Genomic DNA, 20752 nt, shown 5'->3' on the forward strand with positions numbered 1-20752 from the left:
GAAGAGGACCCTGGGCTCAGCCTGGTGAATATCGCCGCCCCAAGGAGGAAGCAGAGGCAGCAGGAGATAGGAGCCGGCGATACGAGGGAACACGTTTGGCAAGGAAGCCCGAGAAACAACCCCAAAAAATTATTGGGGGGGGCTTACAGGGAGTATGGCTATGCCAGGTAGGAGACCTGCGCAAACTCCCTGTGCTTTCCGGTGGGCTAGAGAGACCGGGCAGACACCGTGTTATGCTATGGAGCGCACGGTGTCTCCAGTGCGGGTGCATAGCCCGGTACGGTTCATACCAGCCCTTCGTATTTGCCGGGCTAGAGTGGGCATCGAGCCAGGTAAGCTTGGGCAGGCTCGGTGCTCAAGAGCTCCAGTGCGCCTGCATGGTCCGGTCTATCCAGAGCCACCTCCACACACCAGTCCTCCGGTAGCAGCTCCCCGCACCAGGCTTCCTGTGCGTGTCCTCGCTCCAGTATCACCAGTGCCCGCACCACGCATCAGGCCTACAGTGCGCCTCGCCTCTCCTGCTCTGTCGGAGTCTCCCGCCTGTTCAGCTCAGCCAGAGCCTTCCTTCCCTCCTGCGCTGTCGGAGTCTCCCGCCTGTTCAGCGCAGCCAGCGTTTTCCTCCTCTCCTGCGCTGTCGGAGTCTCCTGTCTGTTCAGCGCAGCCAGCGTTTTCCTCCTATCCTGCGCTGTCGGAGTCTCCCGCCTGTTCAGCGCTATCAGAGCCTTCTCTCTCTACAGCGCTGCCAGAGCCTCCTGCCTGTTTGAAGCAGCCTGACCTGCCAGTCTGCAGGGTGCTGTCAGTCTGCATGAAGCAGCCAGAGATGTCAGTCTGCAAGGAGCTGCCAGTCTGCAAGGAGCTGCCAGTCTCCAAGGAGCTGCCAGTCTGCAAGGAGCTGTCAGCCTGCAAGGAGCTGCCAGTCTGCAGGGAACTGTCAGTCTGCAAGGAGCTGTCAGTCTGCAAGGAGCTGTCAGTCTGCAAGGAGCTGCCAGTCTGCAAGGAGCTGTCAGCCTGCAAGGAGCTGCCAGTCTGCAAGGAGCTGTCAGTCTGCATGAAGCAGCCAGAGATGTCAGTCTGCAAGGAGCTGCCAGTCTGCAGGGAACTGTCAGTCTGCAAGGAGCTGTCAGTCTGCAAGGAGCTGTCAGTCTGCAAGGAGCTGCCAGTCTGCAAGGAGCTGTCAGTCTGCATGAAGCAGCCAGAGATGTCAGTCTGCAAGGAGCTGCCAGTCTGTAAGGAGCTGTCAGTCTGCAAGGAGCTGTCAGTCTGCAAGGAGCTGCCAGTCTGCAAGGAGCTGTCAGTCTGCATGAAGCAGCCAGAGATGTCAGTCTGCAAGGAGCTGCCAGTCTGCAAGGAGCTGCCAGTCTGCAAGGAGCTGTCAGTCTGCAAGGAGCTGTCAGTCTGCAAGGAGCTGCCAGTCTGCAAGGAGCTGCCAGTCTTCAGGGAGTTGTCAGCCTGCAAGGAGCTGCCAGTCTGCAGGGAGCTGGCAGTCTGCAAGGAGCTGTCAGTCTGCAAGGAGCTGCCAGTCTGCAAGGAGCTGTCAGTCTGCATGAAGCAGCCAGATCTGTCAGTCTGCAAGGAGCTGCCAGTCTGCAAGGAGGTGCCAGTCTGCAAGGAGCTGCCAGTCTGCAAGGAGCTGCCAGTCTGCAAGGAGCTGTCAGCCTGCATGGAGCAGTCAGGGCTGTCAGTCTGCATAGAGCAGCTAGATCCGCCAGTCAACCAGAATCTTCCAGATCTGCTAGTCAACTTGAATCTTCCAGATCCGCCAGCCAGCCAGGATCTACCGGAGCCTACTACTTACCTGAGCTTCATCTCAGTACTAGGCTTCCTCTCAGTACTGGGCTTCCTCTCAGTACTGGGCTTCCCCTCTGTTCCGGGCTGCCCCTCAGTCCCGAGCTGCCTCAGTCCCGAGCTGCCCCTCAGTCCCGAGCTGCCCCTCAGTCCCGAGCTGCCCCTCAGTCCCGAGATGCCCCTCAGTCACGAGCTGCTCCTTAGTTCTGTGGGGTTGTGGGTGAGGACTATTAGGCCATGGTCGGCGGCGAGGGTGGATTATCCCAGGACGCGAAGGGGAGGAACGAGGACATTAATGAAGTGGGGTCCACGTCCCGAGCCGGAGCCGCTACCTATGACAGACGCCCACCCGGACCCTCCCTTTGGTTTTGAGGTGCGTCCGGGAGTCCGCACCTTGGGGGGGGGGGGGGGTTCTGTCACGCCTTGGTCTTAGTGTTTTGTGTTTTCGTTATATATTTGGTCAGGCCAGGGTGTGACAGGGGTTTACGTGTTGTATTCGTATTGGGTTTTGTAGGCATTGGGATTGTGGTTGATTAGGGGTGTGTCGAGTGTAGGCTTGGCTGCCTGAGGCGGTTCTCGATCAGGGTCAGGTGCTTCTCATTGCCTCTGATTGGGAACCGTATTTAGGTAGCCTGAGTTTCGCTTTGTCTTTCGTGGGTGATTGTTCCTGTCTCTGTGTAGTGTTCACCAGATAGGCTGTAATAAGTTTCACGTTCCGTTTGTTGTTTTTGTATTTATTCGTTATTTCATGTACCGTCACTTTTTTCATTAAAAACATGAGTAACCACCACGCTGTATTTCGGTCCGACTCTCTTTCAACGAACGAAGAACGCCATTACACTGTCATGACGTTGTATTAGTTAATGTGACGACTGTTGTTCATCGAATGATTAAAAGTTTCTAATTGCGTGATTAACTGAATCAAGCAATTATTAACTCATTAACCTGGGGCACCATGGGAAAACTAGTTTTTATTGAGTTTCTATTTCCCAAATTAACTCAAAGAATATCAGAATATCGATTTTACAACAGCCGCTAATTAACCAGTTACCTCTACAATCTCGTTCTGAACGTCGTATAGTCCGTGAATCTGCACGGACCCGGGTCTCTCCAATGAGTTCGTACCACACCAATCTTAGTTTAATATTTATTTACTAGAAAGCTAAAATTATGATAAAAGATACACATAGACAAAACACATTATAGGCTATTCATTAGAACTTAGTATAACGGGCCAACACACTATGGTGCGTGTTACCCAAAATGGGGATTTCAAAGAGAGAGAGGAAAAATAAAGTACACGAGAGAAATATACATTTGGGTGAATTTGTCAGCTATGCTATTCTAACCCTAGCCTTGCCTCAAACTGCCGCTCTTATGGGTCAGTATATAATGATGTAATTACGTGGGGAAGATATCAGAGGATCTCTGTGTGGACTGTTCAGGGGACCGTTCAGGCTGCTCGATGACACACTTCTCCGGCGCACCTTTCTGGTCGTCCTCACGATGTCAGTGTCCTTTTGACTTAGGAGTCTGTTCCCTCACCCTTGCTCTGGAAGGGGTCTTCTGAGGACAGACAGCTCAGAGCTCACAGCATAGGAATGAAACCATTTAGATACCACGATTCGCTGGGATTGGATGCTAGGGGGTCCGGCTTGAATTCATCCGCTTAGACACAGCTACTCATCCGTAGCTTGGGTAGAAAAATATTTATTTGTCTTCAAACTTGTGTTGCGTTCTGGGTTCGTTGACTTTTTAGACCTTGGCTGTAGCTTGGGTCACGTAGTCTCCTCTGTAAATTCTTTACTCACAGGTTTTATACCCTCGTGTCAGAAGTGGGCGTAACCGCCTTTAGGGCAATTCTCTGGGCGTACCTAGTTAAGAGGCATGGTCTAGATTTTACTCAAATCCAATTTTAGACAATTAACTTCACATTTCATCTTTACCAAAACATTCTCTTTGATTTGGACGTTTTCCATACAACATACAATGAAAAAACATCAAACAAACACTAGGTAAACTGTTGACGTTACAATGTTTTCGTAATAACGTCATCTATTAACCTTTAATAACAAAACAAAAATGACATACATTTTCATGATCCATATATCGTCATGACCACCATTGTGGCTGACAGAAACCATTGTTCCAGAGTCCCTTTATTTCATGTTTAATGTTCTGAGGCTGGTTCTCCATAGTAACAGGACAAAGGAATTTGTCTGTGGCCTAAGATTTACCAGGGGCGTGAGGGTTCATAAAAACGCCACATCTTCAGACCCCTAGATTTCTTCTGCGAGCAGGCCTTTCTAATTGACCTGGCTGGGGTATCCTGGAATGACATTGATCATCCCGTCAGTAGATGATGCCTGGCTATACTTTAAAAGTGCCTTCCTCACCATCTTAAATAAGCATGCCCCATTCAAAAAATGTAGAACTAGGAATAGATATAGTCCTTGGTTCACTCCAGACCTGTCTGCCCTTGACCAGTACAAAAACATCCTGTGGCATTCTGCATTAGCATCGAATAGCTCTCGTGATATGCAGCTTTTCAGGGAAGTTAGGAACAAATATACACAGGCAGTTTCGGAAAGCTAAGGCTAGCTTTTTCAAACAGAAATTTGCATCCTGTACCGCTAACTCAAAAAAGTTCTGGGACACTGTAAAGTCCATGGAGAATAAGAGCACCTCCTCCCAGCTGCCCACTGCTCTGAGGCTAGGAAACACTGTCACCACCTATAAATCCACTATAATTGAGAATTTCAATAAGCATTTCTCTACGGCTGGCCATGCTTTCCACCTGGCTACCCATACCCCGGTCAACTGCCTGGCACCCTCCACCGCAACCCGCCAAAGCCCCCACCATTTCTCATTTACCCAAATCAAGATAGCTGATGTTCTGAAAGAGCTGTAAAATCTGGACCCCAACAAGTCAGCCGGGCTAGACAATCTGGACCCTCTCTTTCTAAAAATTATATGCTGAAATTGTTGCAACTCCTATTACTAGCGTGTTCAACCTCTCAACCTCTCTGAGATTCCCAAAGATTGGAAAGCTGCCGCGGTCATCCCCCTCTTCAAAGGGGGTGACACTCTAGACCCAAACTGCTACAGACCTATATCTATCCTACCCTGTCTTTCTAAGGTCTTCGAAAGCCAAGTTAACAAACAGATTACCGACCATTTCGAATCCCACCGTACCTTCTCCGCTTTGCATTCTGGTTTCAGAGCTGGTCATGGGTGCACCTCAACCACGCTCAAGGTCCTAAACGACATCATAACCGCCATCGATAAGGGACATTTCTGTGCAGCCGTATTCATCGACCTGGCCAAGGCTTTCTACTCTGTCAAACACCACATTCTTATTGGCAGACCCGACAGCCTTGGTTTCTCAAATGATTGCCTAGCCTGGTTTACCAACTACTTCTCTGATAGAGTTCAGTGTGTCAAATCGGAGGGCCTGTTGTCCGGACCTCTGGCTATCTCTATGGGGGTGCCACAGGGTTCAACCCTCGGGCCGACTCTCTTCTCTGTATACATCAATGATGTTGCTCTTCCTGCTGGTGATTCTCTGGTACACCTCTACGCAGACGACACCATTCTGTATACTTCTGGCCCCTGTTTGGACACTGTGTTAACTAACCTCCAGACGAGCTTCAATGCCATACAACTCTCCTTCCGTGGTCTCCAACTGCTCTTAAAAGCAGGGAAAACTAAATGCATGCTATTCAACCGATCCCTGCCCGCACCTGCTCGCCTGTCCAGCATCACTACTCTGGACGGCTTTGACGTAGAATACGTGGGCAACTACAAATACCTAGGTGTCTGGTTAGACTGTAAACTCTCCTTCAAGACTCACATTAAGCATCTACAATCCAAAATTAAATCTAGAATTGGCTTCCTATATCGTAACAAAGCATCCTTCACTCATAGCCTCCAACACTCTACTCAACAAACTGGATGCAGTCTATCACAGTGCCATCCGTTTTGTCACCAAAGCCCCATACACTACCCACCATTGCGACCTGTATACTCTCGTTGGTTGGCCCTTGCTTCATACGCATCGCCAAACCCACTGGCTACAGGTTATCTACAAGTCTTTGCTATGTAAAGCCCCGCCTTATCTCAGCTCATTGGTCACCATAGCAGCACCTACTCGTAGCACGCGCTCCAGCAGGTATATCTCACTGGTGACCCCCAAAGCCAACTCCTCCTTTGGTCGTCTTTCCTTCCAGTTCTCTGCTGCCAATGACTGGAACAAACTGCAAAAATCTCTGGAGCTGGAGACTCATATCTCCCTCACCAACTGTCAGAGCAGCTCACAGATCACTGCACCTGTACATAGCCCATCTATCTACTTACCTCATCCCCATACAGTATTTATTTATTTATCTTTCTCCTATGCACCCCAGTATCTCTACTTGCACATTCATCTTCTGCACATCTACCATTCCAGTGTTTAATTGCTATATTGTAATTACTTCGTCACCGTGGCCTATTTATTGCCTTAACTCCCTTATCTTACCTCATTTGCAGTCACTGTATATAGACTTTTTGTTTTATTTTGTTCTACTGTATTATTCACTATGTTTTGTTTATTCCATGTGTAACTCTGTGTTGTTGTATGTGTCGAATTGCTATGCTTTATCTTGGCCAGGTTGCAGTTGCAAATGAGAACTTGTCCTCAACTAGCCTACCTGGTTAAATAAAGGTGAAATAAATCAAATTTAAATTTAAAAAAGCCCTTTTCCTCTCTTCTCCCATCCTCACTTCCCTGCTCTGTGTGCCTGCTGTTAAAACATTTAAGAGTGTGATTCTGTACCAATCCATCAAGCTCTCCTCTCTCTCAACCTTCCTCACCGCACACTGCCAACACCCAATACCACATACAGTCTCCCTCCACATATTAGTGTGTGCTTGTTAGCTCAGAGCTGGGACGATAAACCAAAACTGACCATCTCGATCACTTATCGCAGGCATTTTGCTGATGTCGTTCATTACGATAAGTAGCCTATACTAGACAAATGTGAAGTTTGAAATGAAATAATTTTGCTAATATGGGTGATTGTCAATGGGATAATTAATGGTAGTACAATCATCAAACTAGTCATTGGTATAAAGTACTTAAGTAGTTTTTTTATGTATCTGTACTTTACTTTACTAATTTATATTTTTGACAACTTTTACTTTTTCTCCACTACATTCAACTGTGGTGCACATTCTTATAAACTCTTCTTTCTATTTAGTATTTTTGCATCAATTCAGATTTTGTCCTGTGTGTGTGTGTGTGTGTGTGTGTGTCTGTCAGTCTGGGGGATGTGTATTCCATGCTACTGTATGTTTGTGTTGTTTGTTTCCTGGTACATTGTAATGGAAAACTCCCATTGCATTACATATTTAAATGACAATAAGGTAGTTCTATTCCCTGTGATTTGGGTTTAGGCTCAAGCTGCTGTATGTGTGGTTCACTTGACGTTCTAGCAGTTTATAGTATCAGTAGGGATGTTGTAACTTTCACAACAATCTAGCTCAGTGGTGCTCAAACACCTGATTACACTAATCAACGTGATTCCTTTTGATTACTTGCTGATTACTTCATTAGTTGAATGAGGAAGGAGCCTGCACACCATGCAGCTCTCCAATGACCACTAAGGTGACTGTTCTAATGCACTAACTGCGTTAGTTTAATAGCTGCTCAAAGATTTTCACAGGAGGCTATGTCTCTAAAGGAATGTCAAAAGGGAATCTATGGTTGGTTGTGTTCTAGCAGTTTAAGGTGTTTGTTCCAAGTGTTCGAGATGTTGGTTCTAAATTTTGATTCTAGTAGTTTTAGCTGTTGGTTCTGAGTATTCTAAATATTGGTTCTAAGTGTGTTGTTCTTTTGTCCCCAGACCCACACCATCTTCTCTCTGCTTGGGTTGGACCATGCCTATGTCACCAGCATCGGACGACTCATTGGAGTGGTGTCCCTCAAAGAGGTGAGTGACACGGATCACCTGGAGTTGACCACATCAACATGACACTGTCCCATCATTATCATCACTTACAGGATTATGACAGCCACCATCATCATAACAATGACCATCATCATCATCATCATCTTCCTCACTGTCACAATCATCTGCATAACATAACATTATGACTATAACTACTGTTCCCTGAAGGAGGGGGGGGGGGGTGTCGCACTCTTGAGACTTCGGTTGAAGGAACTAAAATCAGGCCTGACAAGGACAATGAAATCCGCACCTCGCTGGTGATAAGTGTGAGGCTCGGATTCATTCCTTCAATTTAATACGGCTCTTCACCGAGCCCAGGAAAGCGTGGTGTGGGGCCAAATAGGTGTTGTACCTTGTTTCCCTCCTTCAGGGAACAGTAGTTATGGTGATAACCAATGTTCCTTCAAATGTTTGGGCTCCTTCAGGGAACAGTAGTTATGGTGATAACCAATGTTCCTTCAAATGTTTGGGGTCACTGAGCAAATGTTAGATCTTGTGAACGGAAACTTGAACAGTGTGAGAATTTTGTGCATCTTCCGGCACACATTTACAGTGAACACTGAGGCTGTACCCTTACAGTTTTAGACAGTAGCCAATAAGATACTGTGGCTATTTGAGCATAGTGTAGGCCTACCAACAAAACCAATGGAGCAAATCACATAGCATTATCATATGGAAATAGCTTTTGATTTCTATGATATAGCCTACAGTAGCCTATATGTGGTGTTCAATGCAGAACTACATTGCATGAGACTTCTAAAAACGTTTTTACATTATGAAGGGCTTTTTTAGTTGGCCTGTAACACCATTGGCCAAATAGGTGACTGTACATTTCATTGTATTGTGTTGTATTATGCAAAAAAAAACACTTTACAAAAAACAATGAATTATTATTACCATACAGATAATAATTATTACCTTACTTTAACTCCTCGGCCTATTGGCTTATTTGCATATTCAAGCCTGTCTCTAAATATAACACTGCCCCTTTAATTAAGACGTAAGCTTTTTACCTGACTGTTTATTTAAAGACCACTTTAAATGTGCTCTTGTGGGAAGCAGTAATTCCCCATTGTTGACCTATAAAACTCGTCTAATAACTCGCTAACTAGCAAAGAATGTCAACAAATGCGCACACGCGCATTTGTGTTCTAGCAGTTTAAGGTGTTCGAGATGTTGGTTCTGATATGAACAAAAACGCGCATTCACTAGCGGCGTATTGAAAATCTGCTAGTGGGCTACCGCTGCCAAAATAGGTATACTACGTTGCATTCGGTCTCTGCTCACAACAAAATCACAGACTCAATCTTGCAGAGTTAGATTTGTTTAATTTGTTGCTGAAAATGGCCTGATATAATGTTGATTTGTTCACAGAAAAAAATATCCATATAGTGCAAACTCAGGGAAATTCAATCTCTGACATGGCATTTATGCTACGCAGCAGTCCTTGGAGGAAGTGCGCAGCCGCTCACACCCGCAGTTTTGAGGGTACCTTGGTCATAACGTTACATAAGCTTTCAGTCTGTTAATTTCGGAACAACATACTGTGGAGAAATGGAATCCAGCCCCATCCGACCCCAACGGATTTCATTGGCCTTGTTAGCCGTGATTTTAGTTACTTCAACGGAGGTCATGAGAGTGCAACTCCCCTCATGGTACACTACAAAATTATGTGGACACCGGCTCGTCAACATCTCATTCCAAAATCACGGGCATTAATATGGAGTTGGTCCCCCCAATCCAGCCTCCTCTCAATTATGTAGTTGTTTTAAATGTAACCTTTATTTAACTAGGCAATGACAGCTTACTGGGGAACAGTGGGTTAACTATCTTGTTCAGGGGCCAAACAACATATTTTTTACCTTGTCAGCTCAGTGATTCAATCCAGCAACCTTTCGGTTACTGGTCCAACGCTCTAAACACTAGGCTACCTGCTGCCCCACTCTTCTGGGAAGGCTTTCCACTAGATGTTGGAACATTGCTGCATGCACTTTCTTCCATTCAGCTGCGAGCATTAGTGAGGTTGGGCACTGATATTGGGCAATTCTGTATGGATCTCACCTTGTGCACTGTCATGCTGAAACAGGAAAGGGCCTTCCCCAAACTGTTGCCACAAAGTTGGAAGCACAGAATTGTCTTGAATGTCATTATATGCTGTAGCATTAACATTCCCCTTCACTGGATCTAAGGTGGCCTCACCCAAACCATGAAAAACACCCCCAGACCATTATTCCTCTTCCACCAAACTTTACAGAAAGGCACTATGCATTGGGGCAGGTAGCGTTCTCCTGGCATCCGCCAAACCCAGATTCGTCCGTCAGAACTGCCAAGTGGTGAAGCATGATTCATCACTCCAGAGAATGCGTTTCCACTGCTCCAGAGTCTAATGGCGGCAAGCTTTACACCACTCAAGCCGACTCTTGGCATTGCGCATGGTGATCTTAGGCTTGTGTGCGGCTGCTCGGCCATGGAAACCCATTTCATGAATCCCAGACCAACAGTTCTTGTGCTGACATTGCTTCCAGATGAAGTTTAGAACTCAGTAGTGTGTTGCAAGTGAGGACAGACCATTTTTACGCGCTTCAACGGTCACATTCTGTGAGTTAGTGTGTCCTACCACTTTGCTGCTGAGCCATTGTTGCTCCTAGACGTTTCCACTTCACAATAACAGCACTTACAGTTGACCTGGGCAGCTCTAGCAGGGCAGAAATTTGACGAACTGACTTGTTGGAAAGGTGGCATACTATGACGGTGCCACGTTGAAAGTCAATGGAGATTGCATGGCTGTGTGCTGGGTTTTATACACCTGTCAGCAACAGGTGTGGCTGAAATAGCCGAATCCACTAATTTGAAGGGGTGTCCACATACTTTTGGCCATTTAGTGTATGTTGTACCGAAGTTGACTGACTGAAAGGGAACCACCATCACACACACAGTCCGCATTAATGAGCTCGGCTCTTTCCGGCCCTTCAATTGGTGACAGACAACGAGACAAATGACTGGTTAATGTTCCTTGCAGTCTCTCTTCTCTCTCTCGCTCTCGCTCTCTCGCTCTCTCGCTCTCGCTCTTGCTCTCCACAAACAAAACAGAAAGGAGCACTCTGTCTTTGTGAATTGGCTGTAAAACGGGAGATTGGTGCTAAGCACAGTGTTGTTCCACTGGCTGACATTTAGGCCTTTTATTTGGTATTAGACAAGCAGACAAAAACAGCAGTGAGATGAGCCTCGCCTCCCCTCGTCTCCTCCCCTCGTCTCAACTCTCCCCGCCTCTTGTCTCTGTCACACAGTACTACTGCATTCAGCTCTCCTTGTGCCTCCTAATAACTGGATACACAGGGAGGGTGTGTGTGCAACCTGTGTCTCTGCTTAGAAACAGCTGTTTCCAAGACATCTGTCATTGTTGGGGAAGGAGAGGGATGGAGTGTATGACATGATATCTGATCAGGGCTATTGTTTAGTCAAATAAATGTTGAGTTTCATAACCATAAAATGTGTCCGCCCTAGGCTTGGGCAGATTGTCATACCGACCTTGTGCCATGCCGGGATATTCGGTAATACCCCACTGAGCCTTTATAATCCGATGGGTTAGCAATGCTAACAAGTACATGTCAAATCCAATAGAGAATGCTAACGAGCGCATTGCGAACATTTTATAGTCCCTGAACTAAAGTATTTGCAGGACAGTAAGTTATACAAGTAACAAAAAATGCTCTTCACCTTTTGCTGCACGCGCAAAACAAATATTAAACAGCAAGGCTCTTGATTCAGGAGGGGATTCTCTGCTCTTACCAAGAGAAGCTTGATTTTGGAAAAAGCTCACTACGTAGCTAGATAGCTAACTAGCTACTTGGTTTGCAAACCAAATGCACACAAGCAGAGCATTTAACACATTTTAGACAGTAAACTTAATAGTTCTAAGATATCTAGCTGGCAAACATTTAGTTGTGAATTCCATACAGTACTAAATTGTACAGTACATCTCCTTTGTACAATACAAAGGAGATGATTGTGGACTACACTTCCCTAACACTGTCGCTGTACAAGTCTGTAGTGGAGCAGGTTGAGAGCTTCAAGTTCCTTGGTTTCCACATCACCAACAAACTAACATGGTTCAAGCATACCAAGACAGTCGTGAAGCGGGCACGACAAAACCTATTCCCTCTCAAATATTTGGCATGGGTCCTCAACCATGATCCTCAACCTGCTCCTACAGCTGCACCATCGAGAGCATCCTGACTGGTTGCATCACTGCCTGGTATGGCAACTGCTCGGCCTCCGACCGCAAGGCACTACAGATGGTAGTGTGTAAGGCCCAATACATCACTGGGGCCAAGCTTCCTTCCACCCAGGACCTCTATACCAACCAGGTGGTGTCAGAGGAAGGCCCTAAAAATGTTCAGACTCCAGCCACCCTAGTCATAGACTGTTCTCTCTGCTACCACACGGCAAGCGGTACCAGAACGTCAAGTCTAGGTCCCAAAGGCTTCTAAACAGCTTCTACCCCGAAGCCATAAGACTCCTGAACATCTAATCAAATGCTACCCAGACTATTTGCATTGACCCCTTTTACGTTGCTACTTTCTGTTATTATCTAAACATAGTCACTTTAACTCTACCTACATGTACATGTTACCCCAGTTACCTCGACTAAATGGTGCTCCCGCACATTGACTCTGTACCAGTACCCCCTGTATATAGCCTCGCTGTTGTTATTTACTGCTGCTCTTTATTGTTTTAGGTATTTTTCTTGAAACTGCATTGTTGCTTAAGGGCCTGTAAGTAAGCATTTCACTGTCAGGTCTACACCTGTTGTATTCAGCGCATGTGACAAATAAAAATGAATTTGATTTGATTACCTGGCACGTGCTGCACAGTGAGTGACTCTGGTCTCTTGTCGCTGTGTGCTTGTAAACAAACGCCACGTGACATGTGACTGGAGACTACTGTAAGCTTCATAATAATGTGACAGGTAAAATGAAGAACTCAATCTACTTTATCTCTTAATGTATTGCACAAGTTGACTGCAGATATTTACTTAAAGTAGCTACAAATATTCACATTTATTTAAAGAAATAGTTGAAACGATATTGACGGTATTGAATAAACATCCCATGGCCATTTCCAAATACCTCGGTATATGGTATATGGCCCAAGTCTACTTTATTACCATGGTAGAGTAGCATAGCCACACTCCTTGTAGTATCACCTAGAAACACCATAGCAACCACCCTGTAATATCGCCATGGTTAAACCTCACCATTCTGCTTTGGTCTACACTTCCCTAACACTGGCGAAGTACAGATTGAACTGTCCTCTCTGGTACTAAGCCTTACTTATTTTCAATCCCAAATTGACTGTACTCCATAACTGTCACCCTTAGTCCCTAAGTGTCAGTGTACAGGCAAGGGGTCTGATTGGGCAAGTCTCTTGGCCTTTGTTGACTGATTCTTCCTGTATTATCCCTGTAGCTGCGGAAGGCCATCGAGGGCTCTGTGGCGGTAAAGGGGGTGAAGGTGCGCCCCCCTCTGTCCAGTTTCCGGGACAGCGGCACCAGCGGCACCAGCAGCAGCAATAGTGAGAACGAAGCCACAGAGCTCCACAAGCTGTGGGACCGTCACAAGTCCATGTCCCTCCCCCGGGAGCACCTGGCCTCCGACTCTGATGAGAAGTCCCAGTGAGGGGGATGGGGACAGGGGGATGGGATGGTGACGGGTGTGTTGGAGGGTAGAGGAGTATGAGGAGCGTAGACCCCCCGCCCCACCTCAAAACCACAACCGATGCTGCAACCTCAGGGCTTGGATCAATACTAAATTCTGGAAAATAAAGTTCTCTCCTCCTCCTCTCCTAACCTTCCTCTCCATCCCTCTTTCCTTTACCCCTCCTCCCAGTGGGCTTTTGGGCCCTGCACTTACTCAACTCTTGAGGCTGAGGGATGGACTCTGCTCTCGCCCCAACCAGAACAGAAGAAATCTGGGTGTTAGGGAGGGGAGAGGAGTGTCACTGCTTAACAAAGGTGGTCAGAACAAAATGTATAGAATGTGGTTTGACTATAAAAGGGATTGCATTTTTATTCTTTTTTATAGCAACTTGGGTATCGGTGAGGAAATGTTCAAAGTTTGTTTTCATTTTGTGGACATTTCTTTCTGACCAGTCTTCCATATACAGACGGTTCTACGGTGATAAGAAGATAGGCTTGTGTACCAATAAAATGTGAGTGTGTGTATTGAGTGCATGGACGTTTTGGTTTGTATGTATTTACACAAAGAAGGTAGCGAAACCAACCACCTGCTTTAATTACTTTGTGATTTGAATCTTCTTATCAGACACATTTCAATCTTATCATTCCAACTCTGTCCTATTTTGTTCCCATCTGGTTGAGTGATCTGGAACTAGAAATAAGTATGGAGGTAGCCTAGCGGTTAGAGCGTTGGGCTAGTAACCGAAACGTTGCTGGTTGAAATACCTGAACCGACAGGGTGAAACATCTGTCTGTGCCCTTGAGCAAGACACTTAACCCTACTTTTCTCCAGGGGTACTGTACTACTATGGCTGACCCAGTAAAACAACACATTTCACTCTACCTATCCAGTGTATGGGGCGATGCAACAGCTATATTTATGTTTAATTTTTTGTCCTTGCCTCTGTAGAAAGAACCACATACTGTTCTGGTCTCACATTGGGAGACATCTTCACCTCTCTCTCTCTCTCTCTCTCTCTCTCTCTCTCTCTCTCTCTCTCTCTCTCTCTCTACTTTTTTCTGTGTTGCATTTGTGAGTGAGTCTGGGTGAGAGAATAGTCTACTCTATGCATACAGATGTACAGTATGTATGTAGGAATTCTGTAGAATGGTGAAAGCATGTGTGCTATTAACTCCTTTAAGAAAACACTGCTTCAAACACACGCACACACACATACACACACACAGGTTTTAATAAGAGCCAGTCTGCACACTCCAAGAGAAGAGGGTTTTCTCTAAATATAGCTCTTAATAACCCTGACTGAGTGTGTTGGGCTAGGGAGGGAGGAAGAGAGGAAGAAGGAACGGGGGAAGAGAGAGTGAATGGACGGCTGAAAGATGACAGGATGAAAGCTTTTCAGTTATCTAATCTCCTGCTTTAGGGTGTTTTTTCTTCAATCAAACCCAGGGTAGCTTTCTGGTTGGCCAACTTCACATCCCCGCTGTATATGCCTATTGTCCAGTAACACTATGGTGATCAGAGTAGGGTCAGACCCAGACCACATATAGCCAGTTTGATTAATGCTGTAAGGTAGCCAACTGACTGAAACTAGATATCTGAACTAACTGTCCAATGACAAACACTATAGCCCATGCATACTGACCAATAAGAAACCGTCAGCATTACAGATCAGTGTTCTATACATAACCAGTGACAAAGCACTCCATTCCTGCTACAGTATGACTTATCAATAGGCCTACTGATGTATAGAGCAGCCTAGAGAAGGTCTAGTTAGATGGTTAGGAGTCTGACCTCTGTGCTTTTTAGTTATTCATGTATTTTCCTCAAGACAGTCTCTGGCTTAATGTGCTGCATGGTTTCCTTAGTCATTTGAATGTATTTAACTTTTAATTATGTTTCGCTTGGTGATAGAAGCTCCATACTGCACAAGCCCAGTGTGCAGCTTCCAATCAGATCTCACACACTCCCTCACTGAATTGTGGGTCTGGCCACTAGTCATTTTCTTTCTGTCTTTCTCGCTCTCTCTCTCTCTTGATGATTATCAGGCAGGGGTCATTTTGTGTCGTCTTTCTTTCTCTCTTCTTTGTAATGTTTGCACTGAAAGGCCTGATGCCTCTGAAAAGGACTGAGCAGAGTCACTTCCTGTGTCAAACACTCCTTCCACCTGCAGTTGTTGTTATTTAGATTTTACTGCTGTTTTCTGCCAGTGACGTCAAGATTTCTGCTCACATATGCAAGCCGAGTGCATCTGGCTGGTTATACACATTCAGGTGCCTTACTCAGTGCCACATTGAACAAAGTACACACACACACACACACACACACACACACACACACACACTGACATTTCAACCACCTGGATGTGTTATTGCATGAAAAGGTTTTATTTTCAGTGGTGAGTTATTGCCTTGTTCACTGCCACTGAAAAGAAAAGACACACACTAACCTCTTCAGACTGACATGCCCATCCTCACATGCAGAGACACACTCACACACCTTGAGTGACAGCATGGCTTTGCATGAAGGAGTGCATGTGACTTTGAAGGCTGTGTTTTTATATTGTTAGAATTATGACCAGAAAAAGTTTGAAAATATGAGGAGAAATATGCTCTTGTGTATATCATTTTAATGGACAATGTCATGATGATGATGATGATGGCTATTTGTTAAATATGTTGTTTTTATCCTCCTTTATTTAGTCTTTTCTCGTTGAATTCATTTTGATCTAGGTTTGATTGGCATCATGCATTCATACAATGAGCTTTATTCATGACTTATTTTGGGAAAGGGGACAGAGCTTTTTGGGGAGGCGTGAATTTAAAACTTTGCTATAGGTTTACAGATTTAATATATTTAACATATCATGGCTGTAATATATGATCATTGCTATCTATCAAGTTGCTCTTCCTGCAACTCCTTTTTAGTTTTTGTTGCATATTGCTCTTCCATGTCTGATTGGTATTAAAAGGTCCAATGCTCAGTGTTTTTCCAGCCTTGCAGCATGTCCCCAACATTTCTACATTGTTATATATGTCATTTGTATAATGCAAGTAACACTATAACACTAGCAGAATGAGACCCACTCTCTGAAGTAGCAGGAACATTTAAGGAATGTTTAAAGCATTTTTAAAGGACCCATGGGTGAACCCGTAATGCCCTGTGGTCCGTATGACATCATCATTTGACAAGTGCCTACATCATCTCAGGCCTCTGCATGGTAACAGGAGTAGGATAGGTTCTCTCTGTAAATTAATGTGATATGTTTAAGGGATAGTAATATCTACCCATGTCTGCATTTGATAGTAGTCATTCATATACACACACACACACACACACACTAAAGACGTACACACACACAGAGGAGGAGGATAATGTGTCCGTGCAGTGTGCAATTATCCCTAATCACCACGGCAACTCACCGTTGTCATTCCCCAAGCTAGCTGAAGGGACCAGTGAAAATACACACTTTTGATTTGCTTTAGTTTTCATTATTTTGTGTTTCTCTGAAGTCACTCTCCTTATTTTCCCTGTCCTTTCTTTATGACATCTCATTTGCTACCAGATAGATATAGTAGGGCAGGTACATATTTATTAATAGGTTAATCAAAATAGAAGAAGAATCTGTGATTTGTTTTTTATTATTTCTATTTGAATGATTAGGTAATCAACTTGTGCAATAACGATTGTTCATCTCACTTTCTAACCAGATTTTAATCTATGACTTGACATGAATGCGAGAACCTTATTTTTGTAAAGAAATTGAAAACTGTAAAACAATATGTATGTATAAGAGGGAAACTAATGAACGCACAGGTGTGCGTGTATAGACCTAAGGAAAGAAGGATGGTGTGTGTGTGTGGGATGACACACACACACACAATGTCTGTTTGGTCCCAGGCCATTTCTGGATTCTGCTGCTTGTACTGTAGCTGTCTGGCTCGGGACTGTATGATGTGTTATAGGCCCATTACGACATTGTCTGGTCAAACCAGACAGAGCTTAACAAGTCCAGTGCTATTTTTCACAAGAACAAATAAAACAATGTTTTGTATATCAGGGATGAATAAAGAGATTTTAACAAATGGCAGTCTGGAGTCTTGATCATGTCGCGGCTATTCAAAGGAGAGGACCAAGGTGTAGCGTGGTGAGCGTACATTATCTTTTAATGATAAAAATGACGCCCCACCAAACAGTACAAAAACAAACCGTGAAGCTCAAAAGCAAAGTGCTCTAAACAGCGTCAACCTCCCACAAACACAGGTGGGAAAAAGGGTACCTAAGTATGGTTCCCAATCAGAGACAACGATAGACAGCTGTCCCTGATTGAGAACCATACCCGGCCAAACACAAAGAAATAGAAAACATAGAACACAAAACATAGAATGCCCACCCCAACTCACGCCCTGACCAAACCAAAATAGAGACATAAAAAGGATCTCTAAGGTCAGGGCGTGACAGATCATCCTAAAATGTTCCTTTCCCTCGCCCCTCTTTTTCTCTCATCCTCCTCTCCTCCCATGAATCTGTAGAACAGCAACTGTTTATTTTCTTTCTCTTTTTTTCTATCGCTCTCTCCTTCTTTCCCTCTGGGGTGTTTTTGTTGTTAAAAACAAATCTGTTTTTCGGAGTGAAATACCATCTGTACTGAAATGGGCAGATAAATGCTTAATTATAGCTAAATGGGTTCATTCATTAAGTGGGCTTCTCTATCCCTTGGCGGACTTCAGGTGTGAAAAGAAACCTCTCTCCCTGTGGAGTCTATCATCTGTGTCTGTGTTCCAGACAGCTGTGCAGTAGAGTAGAATGTGTTTTAAACTGCCCTGTCTCTGCTGTTCCAGATGAGATTACAGTCCTGTATGAGATTACAGTCCTGTCTCTGACGCCTTTGTTCTGAATTATGTCCCAGTGTAATCTATAATTCCTGTAATCTGACCAACAGTTAACACTGCAATATGAGATGAGATGAGATGGAGGTGTTAGTGCTGGTGCTAGTCCTTGATGGAGGTGTTAGTGCTGGTGCTAGTCCTTGATGGAGGTGCCTGTGCTAGTCCTTGATGGAGGTGCCGGTGCTAGTCCTTGATGAAGGTGGTGGTGCCGGTAATAGTCCTTGATGGAGGTGTTAGTGCTGGTGCTAGTCCTTGATGGTGGTGTTAGTACTGGTGCTAGCCCTTGATGGAGGTGCCTGTGCTAGTCCTTGATGGAGGTGCCGGTGCTAGTCCTTGATGGAGGTGTTAGTGCTGGTGCTAGTCCTTGATGGAGGTGTTAGTGCTGGTGCTAGCCCTTGATGGAGGTGCCTGTGCTAGTCCTTGATGGAGGTGCCGGGGCTAGTCCTTGATGGAGGTGCCGGGTCTAGTCCTTGATGGAGGTGGTGGTGCCGGGGATAGTCCTTGATGGAGGTGTTAGTGCTGGTGCTAGCCCTTGATGGAGGTGCCGGGGATAATCCTTGATGGAGGTGCTGGTGCTAGTCCTTGATGGAGGTGTTAGTGCCGGGGCTAGTCCTTGGAGGTTTTAGTGCCGGGGCTAGTCCTTGATGGAGGTGGTGGTGCCGGTGCTAGTCCTTGATGGATGTGGTGGTGCCGGTGCTGGTCCTTGATGGAGGTGCCGGTGCTAGTCCTTGATGGAGGTGTTAGTGCCGGGGCTAGTCATTGATGGAGGTGGTGGTGCTAGTCCTTGATGGAGGTGTTAGTGCTGGTGCTAGTCCTTGATGGAGGTGCCGGTACTAGTCCTTGATGGAGGTGCCGGTGCTAGTCCTTGATGGAGGCGGGGGTGCCGGTGCTAGTCCTTGATGGAGGTGTTAGTGCCTTGCTGGTGGTGGTGGTGATTGTCCTTGCTGGAGGTGGTGGTGCAAGTCCTTGATGGAGGTGGTGGTGCAAGTCCTTGATGGAGGTGGTGGTGCAAGTCCTTGATGGAGGTGGTGGTGCAAGTCCTTGATGGAGGTGGTGGTGCAAGTCCTTGATGGAGGTGGTTGTGCCGGTGCCGTTCCTTGCTGGAACTGCTGTACACGTTCTCAACACAACCACTTTGAGTTTCGTCTCCTGTCCCAGGCAATGTGGACTTCATATTGATTAATAATACACTAAGGTGTCACAGTAAAAGTCCTCCTCCCCAGCTCGACAGAGTGAGGAGGAAACAAGGGGGGGATATTTTAACTGTGACTCATATTCAGGCAGGCAGATAGATGAAATTGCTGCTAAAAAAGTTCAGATGGGTCTATGAAGAAAGTTTCCCTGAGCAAACTAAACTCGGTCTGACTTTCTCAGACCGGTCTGATACTCTGTGTGCATGTACGTGTACGCGTGCTCAAAAGAGCGAGAAGCTAGGAGATGGAGAGAGGAGATGAAGGATGACAAGCATTAGATTTATTTTTGCTTCTCTTAAAATCTTGTCAGACCAATTATCATCCAGGATATTACTGGCTCTATGGCTTTGGACAAGTATTCATTGTTGTCAGGAAACGTGCAAGCAATAGCTGGTCACTTATTCATGAACAGAGCTCTCTCTCTCTCAGGTCTACCCAGTGGGTTCAGTATGGAGCTTTTTGGGGTGTTCTATGTAATAAACCAAACCCCATGTTTCTTACTTTAATATGGTGCATTGTTAATGATTCATTTTTTAATGCATTTCTTTATAGATCATACATTTATTAATTCAACAACAATCAACATCAACACCTAAACAAACAAACAATACAACAACACAGAGTTACACATCAAATCAAATCAAATCAAATGTATTTATATAGCCCTTCGTACATCAGCTGATATCTCAAAGTGCTGTACAGAAACCCAGCCTAAAACCCCAAACAGCAAGCAATGCAGGTGTAGAAGCACGGAGTAAAACACATGAAGTAAAACAAACAGTCAATAATACAGTAGAAAAATAAGTATATACAATGTGTGCAAATGAGGTGAGATAAGGGAGGTAAAGAAAAAAGAAGGCCATGGTGGCGAAGTATATACAATATAGCAAGTAAAACACTGGAATGGTAGATTTGCAGTGGAAGAATGTGCAAAGTAGAGATAGAAATAATGGGGTGCAAAGGAGCTAAATAAATAAATACACTAGGGAATGAGGTAGTTGTTTGGGCTAAATTATAGATGGGCTATGTACAGGTGCAGTAATCTGTGAGCTGCTCTGGCAGCTGGTGCTTAACGCTAGTGAGGGAGATAAGTGTTTCCAGTTTCAGAGATTTTTGTAGTTCGCTCCAGTCATTGGCAGCAGAGATCTGGAAGGACAGGCGGCCAAAGGAAGAATTGGTTTTGGGGGTGACCAGAGAGA

The 20752-nt window shown here is 45.2% G+C and overlaps 1 protein-coding gene across 3 annotated transcripts in view; it reads left to right on the top strand.

Moving 5' to 3' along the window:
- Positions 1 to 17561, top strand: part of LOC109904879 (chloride channel protein 2-like) — a 197085-nt gene extending 179524 nt beyond the window's left edge. For all 3 annotated transcript variants that reach the window (XM_031791067.1, XM_031791069.1, XM_031791068.1), the window contains 2 exons: positions 7671 to 7757; positions 13244 to 17561. In XM_031791067.1, coding sequence (XP_031646927.1) covers positions 7671 to 7757; positions 13244 to 13453 — 297 coding nt within the window. In that variant the 3' untranslated portion in view covers positions 13454 to 17561. The remainder of the gene's footprint in view (positions 1 to 7670; positions 7758 to 13243) is intronic.
- The last annotated feature ends 3191 nt before the right edge of the window (positions 17562 to 20752 follow it).

Source organism: Oncorhynchus kisutch, linkage group LG15 (genome assembly GCF_002021735.2).
Source record: "Oncorhynchus kisutch isolate 150728-3 linkage group LG15, Okis_V2, whole genome shotgun sequence".
Classification (NCBI taxonomy): Eukaryota; Metazoa; Chordata; class Actinopteri; order Salmoniformes; family Salmonidae; genus Oncorhynchus; species Oncorhynchus kisutch.